Below are 19258 nucleotides of genomic sequence, written 5' to 3'. Positions count from 1 at the left end.
TTCTAAGTTGATTTACACACGAGTTGGAAAACACTATCATACAACATAAAACACCATTTGTAAGTTAGAAAATGTTCACATGTTAGGTCTTTAAAACTAAAATTAATATTGGCTTTCCGTCTTAAGTATGAGCATTCGAGTCTGATATCCATGAATCGGGGACTGTTTTTACGTTATTCCAACTGTATGAGAATTTACTTTCTGCAATAGACTTTGACTTGGCACCTTCTGGAAATCGAAATACATTCACTGGTTCCCCTATAACCACAGCAAGTGCTATTTCTTCAAAGAACTCCAACAAATTGGTTAAAAATTATTTCCCTTTCACAAAACCATGTTGGCTTTGCCTGATTGCCTTGAATTTTTCTATGGGCCCTGCTGCAACATCTTTAACAACAGCTTCTAACATTCATAAGAAGTCCTTTCCTTTACTGAAATTAAAATACTGTAGATGCTGGAAATCTGCAACATAAATAGAATATTTTGGAAGTACTCAAAATCTGTGGAGAGGGAAATAGAGTTTGCAGCCAGAAATTTCCTGGATGCGCTGAGGATTCGGAGGGGATGATAAAGAACCACAGATTGGTTATAATATGCAAGGACATGGCCAAGCACAGCTTTTGTTTTTAAATTGATTCACAGAGTCGTGGGCACTGCCCAGGTGTGATTTCCCCAACAATGGTTTCATGTTCATCATTTAAACTCTTGCTTCCAGATTCTTTCTTGAATTCCAATTCTGCCGTTAACTATGGTGGGATTATCAACCCAGGTCCCCAGATCTGAGTCTCTGGATTAATGAGCCAGCAACAATACCGCTTGACCATCACCTCCCCCTGTCCTGGCTCGATTACCTAGTGCCAATCTCCCATCTCTTCCCACTATCCCTGCACACACGTGACAGTCTGGAGTCCAGAGTAAAACACAATGTGATCATTGCACTAGGAGTATTCTCATTTGCGTGAATGGTTTCCAGGCAAACAATAATGTTAATAGCTTGGCCAATTGATTGCCATTTTATCAAGATACTGGCATTTTACCAGCCTTGAAGCAGTGTAATGGCATCTGGGAAATCTGACAAAACCATCAAGATGGTGTTTCTGGGGGTGACAGTTTTATTTTCAGGAGGTGTCTGTCCCACGTTAGAACACTGGGCATTAATAACTAATGCCCTTTGGGGAAGGAAACTGCCATCCTTACCTGATCTGACCTACATGTGACTCCAGACCCACAGCCATGTGGTTGACTCTTAACTGCCCTCTGGGCAATTAGGGATGGGCAATACATGCTGCCTGGCAAGAGACGCTCTCATCCTGTGAATGAAAAAAAAAGGCTCCTGTCCTGACTCTACTGGCTTCAAGCTCCAGTCACCTGGGATCAGAACATCCATAATCCTCTTCCTGAAAGTGAGTCACTGCAGTCCCAGGGAAGCATAGGCTGCTTTCTCAGAGAGAGGGAGAGGGAGGGAGAGAGATAACAGGAGGCGATTTTAACCTGAGGTTCACCACACCACAGCCTGGGGGTAAGGATGAGCAGGTAGGCCTTCCTGGTGACCTCAGCAGTATGAGAGTAGAACCCACACTGTCAGCACCATTGTCCAGCTAACTGAGCAAACCGAGTTGTGACCCTTCAAGGGGACCTCATGGTAAGATGGAGATCCACTCCATTTCCCACCATAACTTTACCTCTGGGAGATGCAGTGCCAAAGTGCCAGGGCTTCTTGTTATTCATTCATGGGATGTGGGCATTTGCTGGCTGGGTCAACATTTATTGCCCATCCCCGGGGGGCAGTTAAGAGTCAAACACGTTGCCATGGGTCTGGAGTCACACATTGGCCAGACCAGGTAAGGATGGCAGGAGAAAATTACTGCAGACACTGGAATCTGTACTGAAAGGAACAAATGCTGGAGATCACAGTGGGTCAGACAGCATCCATGGAGAGAGAGCAAGGTAAAGATGACAGTTTCCTTCCCAAAAGGACATTAGTGAATTGGATAGGTTTTACTGAAATCTTAATTCCAGATTTTTATTAAGTTCAAGTTCCAACATCTGCCATGGTGGGATTCAAACCCAGATCTCTAGAACATTATCTGGGTGTCTGGATTAATTGCCTTGCGATAATACCACTAGGCCATTGCCTACCCCCAAAGAGCTGCGATCCCTCTGATCATAAGGTCTTTCTTTCTTTAAAACATAGAGGACATACCTGCCAAGGGCACTGTCCCTTGGGACACTCTTCACCACCAACGATTCTGGCATTGTCTGCTGTTGATATCTTAACGTGGGTATAATTAGTGGCTGCTGTACTGTTACTGGTATTGGAAACAGCCTCGATGTTATTACTGTGCGGAGTATCTGTCATGTTATGTAGAGATGCGTTGACTGGGACAGTGCTGGTAGTTTCAGAATCTGGCACGGATTTGGTATCAAGAGATCGCACAGCGTAGATTGGTGCTATTCGTCCACATGCATGTTCCACTGTCCAAAAAGAAAGAAATGAATAAACATGTGATGTTTACTTTTCGCTATCATGCCTGCACTTGTTCTATTCCCCTAGTGCCAATCTCCTGCCTTTCTCCAAATCGCGGCACACCATTACTATCCTAATAACCATGCCAATGTCCCTCTTGAATACCTCAACTGAAACTGCCTCCACTACATTTCCAGGTGTCTCATCTGTTTTTCTGAAATAAAAACAAAATAATGGAAACTCACATCTAACTGGGACTCGAACTGAGTGAATTAGTTGCCATCGAACTGCTGTGATTCCACATGGGAATGGGGATGCATTTGGAAAGCACCCCAGTGTGACTCTCTGTCACAGACTTGGCAGTGCTGTCCAAGGCAACAGGAAGATTTCACTGAAAACATCTACAAAGGGATATCAATAGGTTCAGAGAATGAGAATAAAACATAAATTGGCAGACAGGGTCCAGATATTCCCTAATCAGCCCGTTCGGAGATGTTATTACACACTTCTGGAGCAGGTGGGACTTGAACCCAGGCCCCCTGGCTCAGAGATAGGGACATTAAAACCCATGACAGATGGAGTACAAAGTGAGAAAATGTGACAGTCTCAACTTTGGCAGTGAGAATAATTAAATGAGGAATATTGCCAGAGGGATACGCGGCACAGGAATCATGAAAAATTCAAATGCAGTTTCACCAAATCATTCGGAAAGGAGACGAAACTTTGGCTTTTTTGCCATCATTATACAGAGTATTGGTGAGACCACATCTTGGGTACTGTGAATAGGGTTAGTTCACCTTTATAAAGAAGGAACATCATTGAAGAAGGGCAGGAGAAGGCAACATGACCCTACCTAGAGCACAGGGCAGAATGGCCTGTGTCTGTGCTGTCTCCTCAGGATACCTTTATTAAGAGGATATGATACTGTAATTGTTACCAGCAGGGATACAGGAATGTTGATCAGCATGGAGCTTGTAGGTTGGGGCACATGTACACTTCACTCCTCTTCCTGAATCCATTTTGCAGAAATGATGACATTTTCCGTTATCCAAACTGCATAATTTTACCAGTTCTGCAGGAGCACAAAACAATGTTTACAATTTGCTTTAGATAACTGCAAACCAAGATAACCAAATTTACCAAATGACTCTGAAATAAAGACAGTACCAACAATATTCCACAAGCATCAGTAAGAATGTAAATTAATACAGGTTAACAATGATACTGGGAATACAAAGGTCAATCTCACTTTAAATAGTTGATGTAATGAAGATGCTCAACCACAAGTACCTAGACCACTCCTTACACAAATATGGTCCTTCTAACTCTGTGTCTGACAGGGAAAATCTTTCATTACCTATTCAATTGATTGGACCCTTGAGTCTCATTCACTGGCATCTGTGTTATATTTGAGGTACCCACATATGTATATTACTCAGCGTTCTTGTGGTGCAATGGTAGTGTTCCTACCTGTAAGCTAAGATCCCTGGTGCCAGTCCCACATGTTCCAGCAATGTGTCAAAATGTCCCTGACCAGGTTGATTAGGAAAATGCTGACATGTAACATTGGAAAGATGCACTGCTATTAAGCCGCCTGCATTTATGTCACTCAAGTCCCAATGGAGCAGATTTCCAGAGGTTAACTAACCCTAACCCTAATCCAGAGGTTAACTAACCCTAACCCTAATCCAGAGGGTCCTGTGTGACCAACAAATCAACAATTGGTAGCTCACACCTCACTTTTCAGACGTATTCTCTCAGCTCTTTCACATACCTGAGCCATTTACACCATTTTTAGAATTCAGTCCCTTTTTGCCTCTGTCGATGTTAAAGGTCATTATGTAACAATAAAAGATTATAGGTTAAGGGTAATGTATGAGAATGGATAGAGGATTGGCCGGCTGGCTGAAAACAGAGAGTATGTGTAAACGGATCTTTGTCTGATTGGTCAGATGTGATGAGTACAGTTCTGCAGGGGTCTGTGCTGGGATAAGCATGTTTTACAATTTACATTAATAACTTAGATGCAGGGAGTAAATGTATGATAGCTAGATTCACAGGCAACATGAAAATTGGTAGGAAATGATATTGTACTGAGGCCACAATAATTTACAATATATGTCAATGATTTAGATGAGGAAAGTGAATGTACTATCACCAAGTTTGTGGATGATACAAAAATAGGTGGGAAGACAAGTGGTTAGGATGATGCAAAGTGATGGCAGAGGGATAAAGTCTGGTTAAGTGAGTGAACGAAAACTTGGCAGGGTGAATTCAAGTGGGAAAATGTGAGGTTATGCACTTTAGCTGAAGAACCAAGGAGCTGGGTATTATTTAAATGGAGAAAGACTGCAAAAAGCTACAGATTAGAGGGGTGTGGGAGTTCTGATACATAAATTACAAAAAGCTGGCATCCATATTCAGTGGGCAATAGGGAAGGCAAATGGAATGCTAGCCTTTATTTCAAATGGAACGGAGTATGGAACTAGGGAATTTGTGCTAAAATTGTACAAGGCACTGGTCAGACCACAGCTGGAATACAGTTTTGGGCACCTTATCTAAAGAAAGATATACTGGAATTGGAAACAGTGCGGAGCAGGTACATAGGGCTGAGGGGCTTTCTTATCAGGAGATGTTGAGTTGGTTCTGAGAGTGAATTTAAACAAAAACAGAAATACCAGGTTTCTTCGACACCAGATTTGGTTGATTTGATGTCAAGGGCAGTCTCTGTCCAATTAACTGTCATGTTCCCATATTATTACAATGACGACCGTACTACAAAGTGCACTTCATTGGTTTTAAGATATTCTGAGGCTGGGAACTGCACTATTGAAACACAAGTCATCTTTCACTCCCACTAGCATGGCATACTGCACAGGACTGAGCTGTGCTCACTGAGGGCATGACCTTGCTTGTTTACCTTACCGTTTTCACAGTTCTTGCCTTGAAAGCCTGGTTGACACCAACAGGCATAGGAGCCCATACCATCCTTACACTCCCCTTCATTTTGGCAAGGATTAGAGTCACACTGGTTTCCATCTGAAAATGAACCACAATAACTTCATTACTTTTTGAATTCAATTTCTTTATTCATTCACAGGATGAGGGCGTTGCTGGCCAGGCAGCATTTATCACCCTAAATGCCCAGAGGGCAGTTCAGAGTCAACCACATTGATGTGGGTCTGGAGTCACATGGAGGCCAGACCAGGTAAGGATGACAGTTTCCTTCCCTAAAGGACATTAGTGAATCAGATGGGTTTTTCCTGACAATTGACAATGGATTCATGGTCATCATTAGATTCTTAATTCCAGATATTTATTGAACTCAAATTCCACCATCTGCCATGGCAGGATTTGAACCCAGGTGCCCAGAACATTATCTGGGTCCCTGGATTAATTGTCCAGTGATAATACCACTGGGCCATTGCTTCCCACACATGGTGTGAACCAACTCAGACGTCCAGCTACAAGAACCTGCATTGTTCCAATCTTAGAGAAATATCATGCGTAGAATTTAGGACCAAAAAACTTTAAAATTGATTCCAAATCCATTTAAAATCTCCGTTTACTTGGAGCAGCTGGATAAAAACCTCCTTAAACCTAACATGACTGAGATTACGAATGATTTTACTGTAAATGGTTGAGCTTTAGCAAGGTCTACAAAATTAATTGGCAAGCTGAAGAGGTGGTCAGTTAGCTCATCTGGTGGGGTGGGTGATTTGCAATACAGATCAATGCCAACAGCATGGGGTCAAATCCTGAACTGGCTAAGGTTACCATGGAGGCTTTTCTTCCCAACCTCCCTCCTTTCTTTGAGGTGTGATAGCCCTTGGGTTAAACCACTACCACCACTAGTCCTCTCACGATCTCTCTCTCACAATGAGAGTGCAGCCCTATGGCTCCATAAGACTCTGGCAACTTCACCTTTACCTTTTTCTTATGTCAAGGTCAGGTCGTCAAGATAGAATATTGTAACAACGAACACAACCTAGCATCAGTGAACAGTGAGAGACTGGAGAAATCTGATTCTAACAAAGATAAGAGGCTCAAGAGAACAGGGTAAGAAATGATGCAGGAGGTGTAGATTATGACAGTCTCTTCAAACTGAACTCTAAGATTTGGACAAGAATTCCCAGTTCAAACGAGTAAACAGCAAATTTAAAACAAATATCTCCTGGAGCTTAAGAAATTCTTACAGTTTCCTCAGATGAAATCTTAATATATCTTAATATTCAGATCAACATTGGCAAAATTAGTGTCAGCATATATTTACTTCTGTTGAGACTTTTTGGCAATGAAGAGTTTTAAAGGCTGTTGGAGAGGGAGGTTTGTGCAGGCTCATGCGGGCAAGGAAAACAAGAACGGTTGGAAGTCTCATGAAAAAAAGTTGTGTGAATATTTCTAAAATGCACTTCACTTGAATGTGATCCCTGATACCATCCAGTCATTAAATCACAATACAATGTAGCCCATCATGCTTCTGCTGACAATGAGTTATCCAATTAGTTCCACGGGCCTGTTTGTACCAAACCCTTATCCTTTCCCTCCAGCCCACTTGTTAAGAACTTATCCATTTCCCTTTTGAAATTTTTATCGAATCTGCTTTCACCAATCTTTCAGGCAGAGCAGTCTAGATCAAAACAACTCACTGTGGCAATATTGCTGGACTGTTAATCCAGTGACTCACGTAAAGATTTGGGGAATCTGAGTTCAAATCCTGCCCCAGCAGATGGTGGAATTTGAATTCACTAAAAATCTGGGATTAAGAGTCTAATGATGACCATGAATCCATTATCGATTGTTGGAAAAATCAGTCTGGTTCATTCATGTCCTTCAGGGAAGGAACCTGCTTGTCTTTACCGGTCTGGCCTACATGTGACTCCAGACCCACAGCAATGTGGCTGACTTTCAACTGCTCTCAGGGTAATTAGGGATGGGCAATAAATGCTGCGATGCCTTCCCCACTATCAGCCTAATGAACGTTCACTGTACTCCCTCTATGATGGGTATAACCTCTCTTAGGTATGGAGACCAAAACTGCACACAATATTCCAGGTATGGTGTTGCCAAAGCCCTGTATAACAGAAGTAAGACATCCTTACTTCTGAACTCAAAACCTTTTGCAATGATGACCAACATACCATCTGTCTTCCCAGCTACTTGCTGCACCTGCTTATCTACTTTCATTGACTGGTGTACAAGGACTGCCAGATCTCCTTGTATATCCTCATTTTCTAATATATCACAATTTAAATAAAACGCTTTCTTTCTGTTTTTCACATTGAAGAGTATAACTTCACATTTAGCCACATTGTGCTATATCTGCCATTTTTTTGCCCCATCATTTGTCTAAATCACCTGGAAGCCTCCTTGCACTCTCCTCCCACTCACAATCCTAGTCAGTTTTCCATCATCAGCAAACTTGGAAATGTTTCACCAGGTTCCCTCATCAGGTCAGATATAGATCATGAATAGTTGGACCCAAACATACATCCCATTGCAGCACCCACTAGCTACTGTCTGCCACATGCAAAATGACCCATTTCTTACCATTCTCTGTTTCCTGTCTGTCAGCCAATTCTCAATCCATGCCAAAATATCATCCCCAATCCTATGTGTTGTCATCCCGTTAATGTTTTCCAATGTTTTGTTATCACATCTTTTGTAATAGTCTCTAGCATTTTCGCTACTACTGATGTTAGGCTGATTGGTCTATAATTCTCTTTATTTTTCATTCCCTCCCCTTTAAATAGCGAGGTTACACTACAATTAATGAAAACTGCTTCAGAGTCAATAGAATTTTGGAAGATGACCACCAATACATCCAATATTTCCAGAGCCACTTCCTTTAGTATTCTGGGATGTAGATTATCAGGCCCTGGGAATTTGTCAGCCTTTAACCACAATAACTTCATCAGAACCATTTTCTTCCTAATACTGATTTCCTTCAATTCCTCCCTCTCACTAGACACTTGGTTCCCTAACGTTTCTGGGAGGTTACTTGTATCCACTTTTGTGAAGGCAGAACCAAAGTATGTGTTCAATTATTCTGCAATTTCTTTGCTCCCCATTATAACTTCCCCAGCCTCTGACTGTGAGGGATCCACATTTATCTTTATTAATCTTCCTCTCTTCATGATGTTGTTGACTTGCTCGCCGAGCTGGCTTGTTTTCATTCAGACTTTTCGTCACCATGCTAGTTGACATCATCAGTGGAGCCTCTGATGAAGCGATGTTGTTCTACTCTGCTTGGAATTTATACTGTCCGGTCCGTTATGGTGAGTATTGTCATTTCTGGTTTTGATCTGTGTGGGTTTGTGTATGGGGTCCAATTCTATATGTTTGTTGATTGCATTATGGGTGGAGAACCATGCCTCTAGGAATTCCCGTGCATGTCTATGTTTGGTTTGCTATAGTTCTGTTGTCCCAGTTAAATTGTTGGCCTTCATTGTCCGAGTGCACATATTAAGGAAAGTTCATTATGCTGTTTTGCTGTTAGCTGATGTTCATGTATTCTGATGGATAGCTTCCTTCCTGTCTGTCTGATTAGGGCAGTTGTTGCATGGTATTTGGTAAACTATGTTGGTTCTGCATGTTGTGAAAATGGGGTCTTTAATCCTTGTGAGAGTTTGTCGTAAAGTGGCTGTGGGCTATGTGCTACCATGATTCCTAGTGGTCTTAGGACTCTCATTGTCAGTTCTGATATGTTCTCGATTTAGGGCAGTGTGGCCAGTGTGTTAGGTTGTACAGTGTCTTCTTGCTGTTGTCTATTTAGTAGGTACCTGTGGATGAAGTTGTGGGGATATCCGTTCAGAGCGAAGATTTTGTGTAGGTGCTCTTCCATTTTCCTGCATAGTGCTAGCGTGTTGCAGTGAGTGGTGGCCTGTTTGAGCAGAGTCCTAATGCAGCTTTGTTTGTGGATGTTGGGGCGGTTGCTGTGGAAGTTGAGGAATCGATCAGTGTGGGTTGCTTTCCTGTATAATGAGATTTGGAACTCTCTGTTGGTCATACGTTCAACTCTGATGTCCATAGAACATTATAGAACATTACAGCGCAGTACAGGCCCTTCGGCCCTCGATGTTGCGCCGACCTGTGAAAACCAATCTGAAGCCCATCTAACCTAAACTATTCCATTATCATCCATATGTTTATCCAATGACCATTTAAATGCCCTTAAAGTTGGCGAGTCTACTATTTTTGCAGGCAGGGCATTCCACGCCCTTACTACTCTCTGAGTAAAGAACCTACCTCTGACATCTGTCCTATATCTATCACCCCTCAATTTAAAGCTATGTCCCCTCGTGCTAGCCATCACCATCCGAGGAAAAAGGCTCCCACTGTCCACCCTATCTAATCCTCTGATGATCTTGTATGTCTCTATCAAGTCACCTCTTAACCTTCTTCTCTCTAATGAAAGCAGCCTCAAAACCCTCAGCCTTTCCTCATAAGACCTTCCCTCCATACCAGGCAACATCCTGGTAACTCTCCTCTGCACCCTTTCCAATGCTTCCACATCCTTCCTATAATGCGGTGACCAGAACTGTACGCAATACTCCAAGTCCAGGAACGGAAGCTGGTTGTTGTTTACTTCTTCTCTTGTAAATTTAATCCCAGCGAATAAGTTGATGATGAGGTGATGGATCTCTTCCAGTTTATTGTGTTTAATAATGACAAATGTGTCGTCCACGTACCAGATTCACAGTGTAGGTTGAATGTGGGGGAGGGTGGTGTGTTCTAGTCTTTGCATGACTGCCTCAGTGATGAGTCCTGAGATGGGTGACCCCATGGGTGTGATATTGATCTGTTTGTACACTTGACCATGAAAGATGAAATGTGTGGTGAGGCATAAATCTAGTAGTTTGAGTATGTTATCATTGCTGATTGAGTTGCCGGTCTGCAATCCTGTTTCCTCTAGCAATGTGGCCAGTGTTTCTTTGGCTAGGGGGATGTCAATAGATGTGAATTAGGCTGTGACATCAAAGGATACAATAATCTTGTTGTCGCTGATTTTTATGTTCTTGAGGGTATTGAGAAATCTGTGGGTTGAGTGGATGGAATGGGGTGATCTGTTGACTAGGTGTTTCAGTCCCTGTCGTAGGTCCTTGGCCAGTTGGTGTGAAGGTGTGCCCGGTAGGGAGACAATGGGTCTGAGGGGGATGTCCAGTTTGTGTGCTTTAGGAAGTCCATTGAAGTGGGGAGTGTTTGTGCCTTCTGGTTTCATTCTCATATAGTCCGTCTCGGTTATCTGTCCTGTTTCTTTTAGTCTGTTCAGTGTCTAGGTGATCCTATTACCACTCACTGCAACACGCCAGAACTACACAGGAAAGTAGAAGAGCACCTATACAAATCTTCGCTATGAACGGATATCCCCGCAACTTCATCCACAGGTACCTACTAAATCAACAACAACAAGAGGACACAGTATGCCCTAACACACTGGCCACTCTGCCCTACATCAGGAACATCTCAGAACTGACAACGAGGCACCTACGACCAATAGGAATGAATCATGGTGGCACACAAGCTCGTAGCCACTCTATAACAAACACTCACAAGGATTAAAGACCCCATTCCCACAACACACACAACCAACATAGTTTACAAATTACCATGCAACGACTGCCACAAATGTTACATCGGACAGACAGGAAGGAAACTAGCCATCAGAATACATGAACATCAGCTAGCAGCAAAATGACATGATGAACTCTCCTTAATATCATTACACTCGGACAATGAAGGCCATCAGTTTAACTAGAACAAGGCAACAATAATAACCCAAACCAAACATAGACAAGCGCGGGAATTCCTAGAGGCATGGTTCCCAACACATACTACATTCAACAAACATATTGAATTGGACCCCATATACAAACCCATACAGATCAAAACCGGAAATGACACCACTCCCATAACGGACCGGACAGTATAAATTCCAAGCAGAGTAGAACAACATCGCTTCATCGGAGGCTCCACCGATGATGTCACTTAGCATGGTGACAAAATGTCTGAACGAAAACGAGCCAGCTCGGTGAGCAAGTCAACAAACTCACTCACAACCCGAGTTACAGATTTTTGCTAAAACTTTAAATTCCTCTCTTCATATTTTCATCGAAGCTTTTGCAGTCAGTTTCTGCATTCACTGCAATTTTTATACATTTACTCCGTTAATCAAAATGTCTTTCCTCTTTTGCTGAATATTAAAAGGCTCCCAGTCCTCAGGCTTGCTGCATTTTCTGGAAATTTTATATGTCTCCTCTTTAGATCTAATAGTTTCTTTTATAAACCATGATTGAGTTACCTTTCCTCACTTATTTTTATGCCAGACAGGAATGAATAGTTATTGTGAATTCACGCACACGATCTTTAAATCTAATCCACTGCCTATCCATGCCAAACCCTTTAGAAAGATCCTCAATCCATCATTACTAATCTGTGCCTCATATCTTTGTACTTTCCTTTACTAGATTTAGTATCCTTTTCTCCAAAATGCTTCAAATCTGGCTACTGAGTGATCTGTCACTGCAAACAGATCCTCTTCATTTAATAAGTCACAACCATTCTCCCTTAAAATTTACTTCAGAGGTTTATTAAGACTTTTAAAGGAAAGTTTTGATTTGGTTGAAGAAATGGTTTTAGGAAAACTCCCAATGTTCCCAATTCAGAAAGACAAATCCTATTTGTTTATATGATTATGTTTCAGAATGTGGTATTAATCTACATAATTTCATGTAGATCATTGCTTAGAACAGGAGAAAATCAACAATTTTTTAAGTTAGTTCCTTTTCCTGCTGGATTTTTATCACTTTAGTTAATTAAAAGTTAATGTAGAAACAAAAAATAGAAGCAAGAGTAAGCCATTCAGCCCTTTGATCCTTCTCCACCGTTCACTCTGATAAAAACCGAAAGAACTGCGGACGCTTTCAATCAGGAACAAAAACAGAAGTTGCTGGAAAAGCTCAGCAGGTTCGGCAGCATCTGCGAAGAAAAAATCAGATTTAATGTTTCAGGTCTGGTGACCCTTCCTCAGAACACTATGATCATTGCTGATCATCCAACTCAGTAACCTGTTACTGCTTTGTCCCATACACTTTGATCCCCTTAGCCATACCAACTGTATCTAACTTGAAACATTCAATGTTTTGGCCTCAGCCACTTTCTGTGGTAGAGAATTCCACAGGATCACCACTCTTTGCGTGAAGAAACTTCTCCCTCATCTCAGTTTAAAACGGCCTACCCTGTATTCCTAAACTGCAACCCCTGCTTCTGGACTCCCCAGTCATCACAGACATCATTCTTATTTACCCTTGCTCCTATTTTTTGTTTCTATGTTAATTTTTAATCTTGTTCAAATTTGATCGATTTCTATGAGATTCCCCCCTCATTCTTCTAAACGCCAGTGAATATAGTCCGAACCAATCCAGTTTCCATATATCAATCCTGTCATTCCAGGAATCAGTCTGGTACTTTTAAAGAGTTATATAGTTAAAGTTAAATATTAAACATTAAAAGGTTATTATAAATATCTTACCCAAATATTTATTCCAAAATGCAGTCTGGAAAAGAAATTAAAAATTACATGGATACATATGTCACGTATAAATAACTCAAATGCTGATAAGTACTTGTCAGAAATTATAACATTAAATGTACAAAACTGAAATAGACCATTCTGCTGCTTGTGAATTGTTCCATCGTTTCCTAGGACATTCTGCAAATTTAACACAAACAAAATACTTCACAAAGAGGTGGCCAGGCAATGAACGGAAATTCTCAGCAAGATTTGTTAAGGTGTTTTGAGAAGCAGTTAGACAAGCGCTGGAAGTGCTATGGTACACAAGTTCTTGAAAAAGGCGATTAGAATAGGTCGATACTGGGCCAGTACAGACTTGATGAGCCAAAGGGCCTTTACCAGTGCTGCAACAACCCTATCTGACAGAAATACGGCTAATAGCTCATCTTTGTAAGAGTTTTGAGAACATAATTCATCAAAAGTGGCCTCACAGGTAGACAGGGTGGTTAAGAAGGCATTTAGCGCACTTGCCTTCATTGCTCTGATCTTTGAGTATAGGAATTGGGACATCATGTTGAGGTTGTACAGGATATTATTAAACTGGAGAGGGTGCAGAAAGGACTGTTTTAGGATTTTGCCGAGACTGTTTGTAAAACCAGGTTGGATAGGCTGAGACATTTTTCACTGGAGCATCGGAGGCTGAGGGGTGACCTTATAGAGGTTTATAAAATCATGAGGGGCATAGATAGGGTGAAAGACAAGGGTCTTTTCCCTAGGGTGGGGGAGTTCAAAACCAGGGGGCATATTTTTAAGGTGAGAAGAGAAAGATTTAAAAAGCACATAAGGGCCAACTTTTTTACAAAGAGACTGCATGGAAAGAACTGCCAGAGGAAGTAGTGCAGTTACAACGTTTAAAAGACCTTTGGATAAGTACATGAATAGGAAAGGTTTGGAGGGATATGGGCCAGGAGCAGGCAGGTGGGACTAGTTTAGTTTGGGAACATGGACTGGTTGGGCAGAAGGGTCTGTTTCCATGCTGTATGGCTCTATGACTATGACTCAGTAGAAAGATATATCATTTAGGAGATGGTTTTGGAAGTGCGTGGAAGGACTGATGATTGAAGGGAAAGGTAGGCTTGAAGGTTAGGAGAAATTGGAGCTGATGGAACTGTAGGGGCATAGGGCATGGGGGGATTGGGATAAGTAAAAACCCTGGGTTGGAAGGACAGGGGGATTATGTGTCTGTGACAAAAATAGAAAATGCTGGAAAAGATCAGCAGGTCTGGCAGCATCTGTGGAGAGAAATCAGAGTTAACGTTTTGGGTTAAGTGACCTCAAACTGATGGTAGCTGGGAAAATGTTGTTTTATATGCAGAAGGTAGAGTGGGAGGAGGGCTTAGGGAGTAAACAATAGGTGGGGGTAGAGCCCAAAGAAAGATAGAGAGCTCTTTATCAACAATATGTTAGCACACTTATTTTGCTTTGCATCATTTGTTACTGCTCACTCATGGTATTCCCAGTTCCGTAAATATTACCGTGATGTCCTTGTTTTCAAATATTTCTCGTGCCTCTTCATAGGAGCATCTTTCCTCAATGCATTCTCTTTCTAAATTATCTGGTTTCATTTCTTCAAAAACCCTGTTGGCTCTTTTCTGCCTTTGTATGACGCTGTTTGCTTTTTCACTTTGGAGAAATACTGAAAGGAATCAAAAGAAAAAAAATGGAAGTTAAACTGAATATCGGAGCGCATTTGGAGTATTGTGTTTAGTTCTGGCCACCCTATTTAAGGAAGGATGTTAACACCATGGAGAGGAGATTTACTAGAATAATATGAAGAATTAGATATTTTAGATACAAGGAAGGATTAGAGAAATGGAGCTTATTCTCTTTGGAGCAGACAAGATTAAGGGATGACCTTATTGAGGTTTTCAAATATTATTAACAATTTTGACAGGGTAAAGAGGATATTCTGTTTCCACTGGTAACTAAGGGTCATAATTTCAAAATTGTCAGTGAGAGAACTTGGAGTGAGATGAGGAGAAAGTTCTTTACTCAGAGAGTTGTTAGGATTTGGAATGCCTGGCAGAATGGTGAGGCGGATTCCTCAGGACATTCCAAAAGAGAACCGGATATATATTTGAAAGCTATGAATTTTGAGGGCTATGGAGACAGAGCTAGAGAGTGGGACTAGCTGGGTAGGTCATTTGGGAGATGATAGAGAATGCGAAGTGACCCATTTTGGTTCATAGACTGGGGAGAGACAACAGACAATAATTGGCACAATGTTAAATGTGGTGCAAGAATATAGAGACCTGAGAGTAGACAAAGCTGATTTCTGATGAAGGGTCTAGGCCCGAAACGTCAGCCTTCCTGCTCCTCTGATGCTGCTTGGCCTGCTGTGTTCATCCAGCTCTACACCTTGTTATCTCAGATTCTCCAGCCTCTGCAGTTCCTACTATCTCTGCTAAAAATAGTCTCTGGTCCAATTTTAACTCCATGGACTTGGGTGGATTTTGCATGAATTTGAACTTTGCCCAAATTGAAGAGATTATGCTAAACTGGCCCAACATCTTAGATGTGAGAAATGTGTTTAATTATGGGCTTCACACTTTAAGAAGGCATTGGGGTATTGGGGGAGGAAGGAGATGAACCAGGATGGCACCAGGGCTGAGAACACAGCAGTTGCATGGAGCGAATGGAGATGTTGGACTTCTTCCCTTGCCACAGGAATGAAGATTTGATAAAACTGTTAAAAATTATGAAGGATTTTGTTAGATTAAACAGGGTGAACAATTTTCACTGGCAGTGTAGCCAGGGGACAGAGAGATAGAAGAGCTGATAATCAAATCAGATGCCACATGAAGAATATTTTTATCATACAGCGAGTCTTTATGACTTTAACTGGGAGCAGTGGGCAGCTAGTCTAGTTAACCAGGGCAGAAACGATGGGTTGAATGGTTTATTTCTGTGCTGTAAATGTCATATGGTTCCATGTTGCCAAATATAGTGAATTGTCTAATAGGGCTTGAAGTTTTGTAAGTCATTTTTTCGAGTCATAGAGTCAGACAGCATGGAACCGAACCATTCAGTGCAATCAGTCCATGCTGACCATGTTCCCAAACCAAACTAGTCCCATGTGCCTGCGCTTGGTCCATATCCCTCCAAACCTTTCCTATTTATGAACTTATCCAAATGTCTTTTAAATGTTGCAACTGTACCTGCATCCATCACTTTCTCTGGCAGTTCATTCCACACAAGAACCACTCTCTGTGTAAAAAAGTTGCCCCTCATGACTGTTCTAAATCTTACTTGTTTCATCTTAAAAATATGCCCCGTAGTTTTGAACTCCCCCACCCTAGGGAAAAGACCCTTGTCTTTCACCTTATTTATGCCCCTCATGATTTTATAAACCTCAATAAGGTGAACGCTCAACCTCTTATGCTCCAGGGAAAAAGGTCCCAGCCTATCTAGTCTATTTTTTAAAAATCTCAAACCCTTCATTCCTGGCAGCATGCTTGAAATGTAAACTCTTTATCTACCTCCAAACATGTGATGAATATGTCCTGCATTTTCCATTGATACTGAGTGAAAAACTATTCCAATGCAAAATTAAGTGTCACTCTTTAAGTATTATTGTGCTTGTAAGAAAACAAGAAACTACATCAGAGATACACTCTGTTGTTACAGTCTGCTAAAAGTATCAATTATTTATTCTTGGGTTATTAGACAACCTGTTGAATTGAAGTCATTAAAGTTTTTGAAATCCAGCCAGACATTCATAATGATTATAGCTTTCAGAATGAAAATGTCCAGCCATGCTGTTTGAAACTGACAGAATAGAACGATTTTGCATTGCGATTTCAAAGCAAGATGTCTGTTTGGATGAAAAGGAGCAGGTTCAGATATTATTATCAACTTACATAGGCTATTTTAACAGACAGCTAAGTCAATTGATTTAAATCATGGTACAAAATATGACTGTACTGCATGGTGAGAACTACACAAAAACAGATCCCCTTCTGATGAATCAATGCATTATAAATATGTCCACATTACAATATAGCATTGAATAGTGACATTTGAAGCTGTTCTGGCTTTTATCTAGTGAGCCCACAGACCCCCTCCCCTGCAGTGTGGCCATGAACTCACAAAGCAAGTGTAGTTTTTAGGAGCTTACAACTCCCAAGATAGGACAGGAAACAATATGTCGGAGGAAATACAGGTTTCCTGTGGGCCTCACTATGGGAACCTTGACCTCAGATAGGGGGCATGTGTATTTTGCACTCAAGGTCTTTCTCATCCATCAACAGGTGACAGGAAAAGGCTGTGGGATTGGGAGAGACAGAGGGAAATTGTTTTTTACCAGAAATGAGAATGAGGTTCGTCAGGTTTTCCCTCCAGTGGGAGACAAACATCTGCTTCATGGAAAAGGCTTCAACTTAATCAACATTTCCATCTAGTTGTTAGAAAGATAGTTAAAGTGGAACAAATATTGATCGCAATAGCCTCGTGATATTTATGACTTGATGTTTTCTGAGCTACTGAAAAATAAAAGGCCAAAGGAGACAAAGCGCGAACAACCCAAATATTATAAATTCAAATTTACTAAATGTGAAAATTAAAGAGTTTCCATCAGTCAAAGTGGTCATGATGCTGTTGTTAAATTCTTTATGAGTTCACTGGTTTCCTTTACAGAAGAAAATTTGCCATCCTTGCCTAGTCTTGGCCTATTTGTGACTCCAGTCTGTCAAGAAAATGGTTAATTTTTAATGTCCCTCTGAAGTGGCCCACAAAACCATTTTGTTTCTCTAGTCAATGACCAGAAGGACAAGGGCAGCAGACACATGGGAACACCACCTGCTTCAAGTTTCCCTTCAAGCCACCATTGTCCTGACATGGAAATATATCGCCGTTCCTTCAGAGCTGCCAGGACAAAATCCTAGAATTCCCTCCTTAAGAACATTGTTGACTTTTCTACATCAAATAGACTGTAGCGTTTCAAGAAGGTAGCTCACCATCACCCTCTCAAGGGCAATAGGGATTGGAGATAAATGCTGGCCCAGCCAGAGATGCCCACGTCTCATGACTGCCTAAAAAATAAAGTTGTATCAAACTGTGACAACAGGTAAACTGTCAGCTTTGTCAGTGACAACCAACATCCAAAAATATGTCACCCTCCCAAGTTCTTACCCATTGCAGGTCTATTCTATAAAATCCAGAACCCAGGCTCACAGTCTAAGAATTCAGGGTGGGCAATTTGGGACTGAGATGAGGAGAAATATCTTCACCTGGAGAGTGGTGAACCTGTGGAATGCTCTGCCACAGAATGTGATTTAGACTAAAACATTGAATGTTTTCAAGGAGTTAGATGTAGTTCTTAAGGATGGGGTGGGAGCGGGCAAAGATTATGGGACAAAAACAGGAACAGAGGACGGAGTTGGATAATCAGTTCTGATCCTATTGAATGGTGGAGTAGGCTCGAAGGGCCGAATGGCCTACTTCTGCTCCTATGTCTCTAATCTGTAACTGTACGACCTATCATTCAGAGAAGTGTCCACTGTTCTGATGTAGTCCCTTATCGAGGGGAAGACAGAAGGAGAAAATAGTTTAGGAAATGGTGGATCAGAAAGCATATAGTGTCCTAGGTCAGCAAGTATTGTGAAAGGTTTTAAAACGAAAATCTTCCAGGAAATCCTGCAGCCTGTGTTGCTTTCGATTGAACGTTAATTTCCACTAAAGTAGTTGATCGAAAATGTACGTACCTTCGCCATGACTGAACTTGAAGAGCCCAAGAAGACTAACAATTAATAACAAGTCAATTTCTGCCATTATTCTCTGTTTGAAAATAGAAATTCAATGGATGAACTAACTGAAGGGAGGGAGACCCAGTTGTTCAATGATTAACCACAGAGTCCATGTAGTGTACCACACTTTGTTGACAATGTGACTTACTCAGTGACTGAGTTCAAATCCAGATCTCTTGACAGCTGTGATCAAACCTAGAAACTTCAACACTGTTTCAGGGAGCAACCTCAAACTCAACCTCAATTATTTGCTTGCTTTTCCACCCTTCAAACATTGTTTTTTTAATAAAATATTAGAATTAGCTATGAAATTATAACAGACAAAACTATCTGTTTATAAAGCTAATCGAGTATTTGTTATAGCAATGTAAACAGGTCACTTTTATCCTAATCTCTATTAACCAAAACACAAATACTTTTGCCTAGTCTTCACATCACTCCCTCAGTACAAATAAAACATTTTAACCAGTTGTT

General features: G+C 41.2%; 1 protein-coding gene across 1 annotated transcript in view; it reads right to left on the bottom strand.

Moving 5' to 3' along the window:
• Positions 1-18852, bottom strand: part of LOC109917222 (coagulation factor VII-like) — a 24862-nt gene extending 6010 nt beyond the window's left edge. The window contains exons 1-6 of the mRNA XM_048605150.1: positions 18743-18852; positions 14516-14676; positions 12999-13023; positions 5393-5506; positions 3405-3539; positions 2204-2475 (exon numbers count right to left, since the gene is read on the bottom strand). Of these exons, the coding sequence (XP_048461107.1) occupies positions 2204-2475; positions 3405-3539; positions 5393-5506; positions 12999-13023; positions 14516-14676; positions 18743-18809 (774 nt within the window). The 5' untranslated portion in view covers positions 18810-18852. The remainder of the gene's footprint in view (positions 1-2203; positions 2476-3404; positions 3540-5392; positions 5507-12998; positions 13024-14515; positions 14677-18742) is intronic.
• Positions 18853-19258: the final 406 nt, after the last annotated feature.

This window comes from Rhincodon typus, chromosome 14 (assembly GCF_021869965.1).
Source record: "Rhincodon typus isolate 14 chromosome 14, sRhiTyp1.1, whole genome shotgun sequence".
NCBI classification, from domain to species: Eukaryota; Metazoa; Chordata; class Chondrichthyes; order Orectolobiformes; family Rhincodontidae; genus Rhincodon; species Rhincodon typus.
The sequence above is the reverse complement of the archived record's forward strand: the minus strand, read 5'-3'. Positions and strand labels throughout refer to the sequence as shown.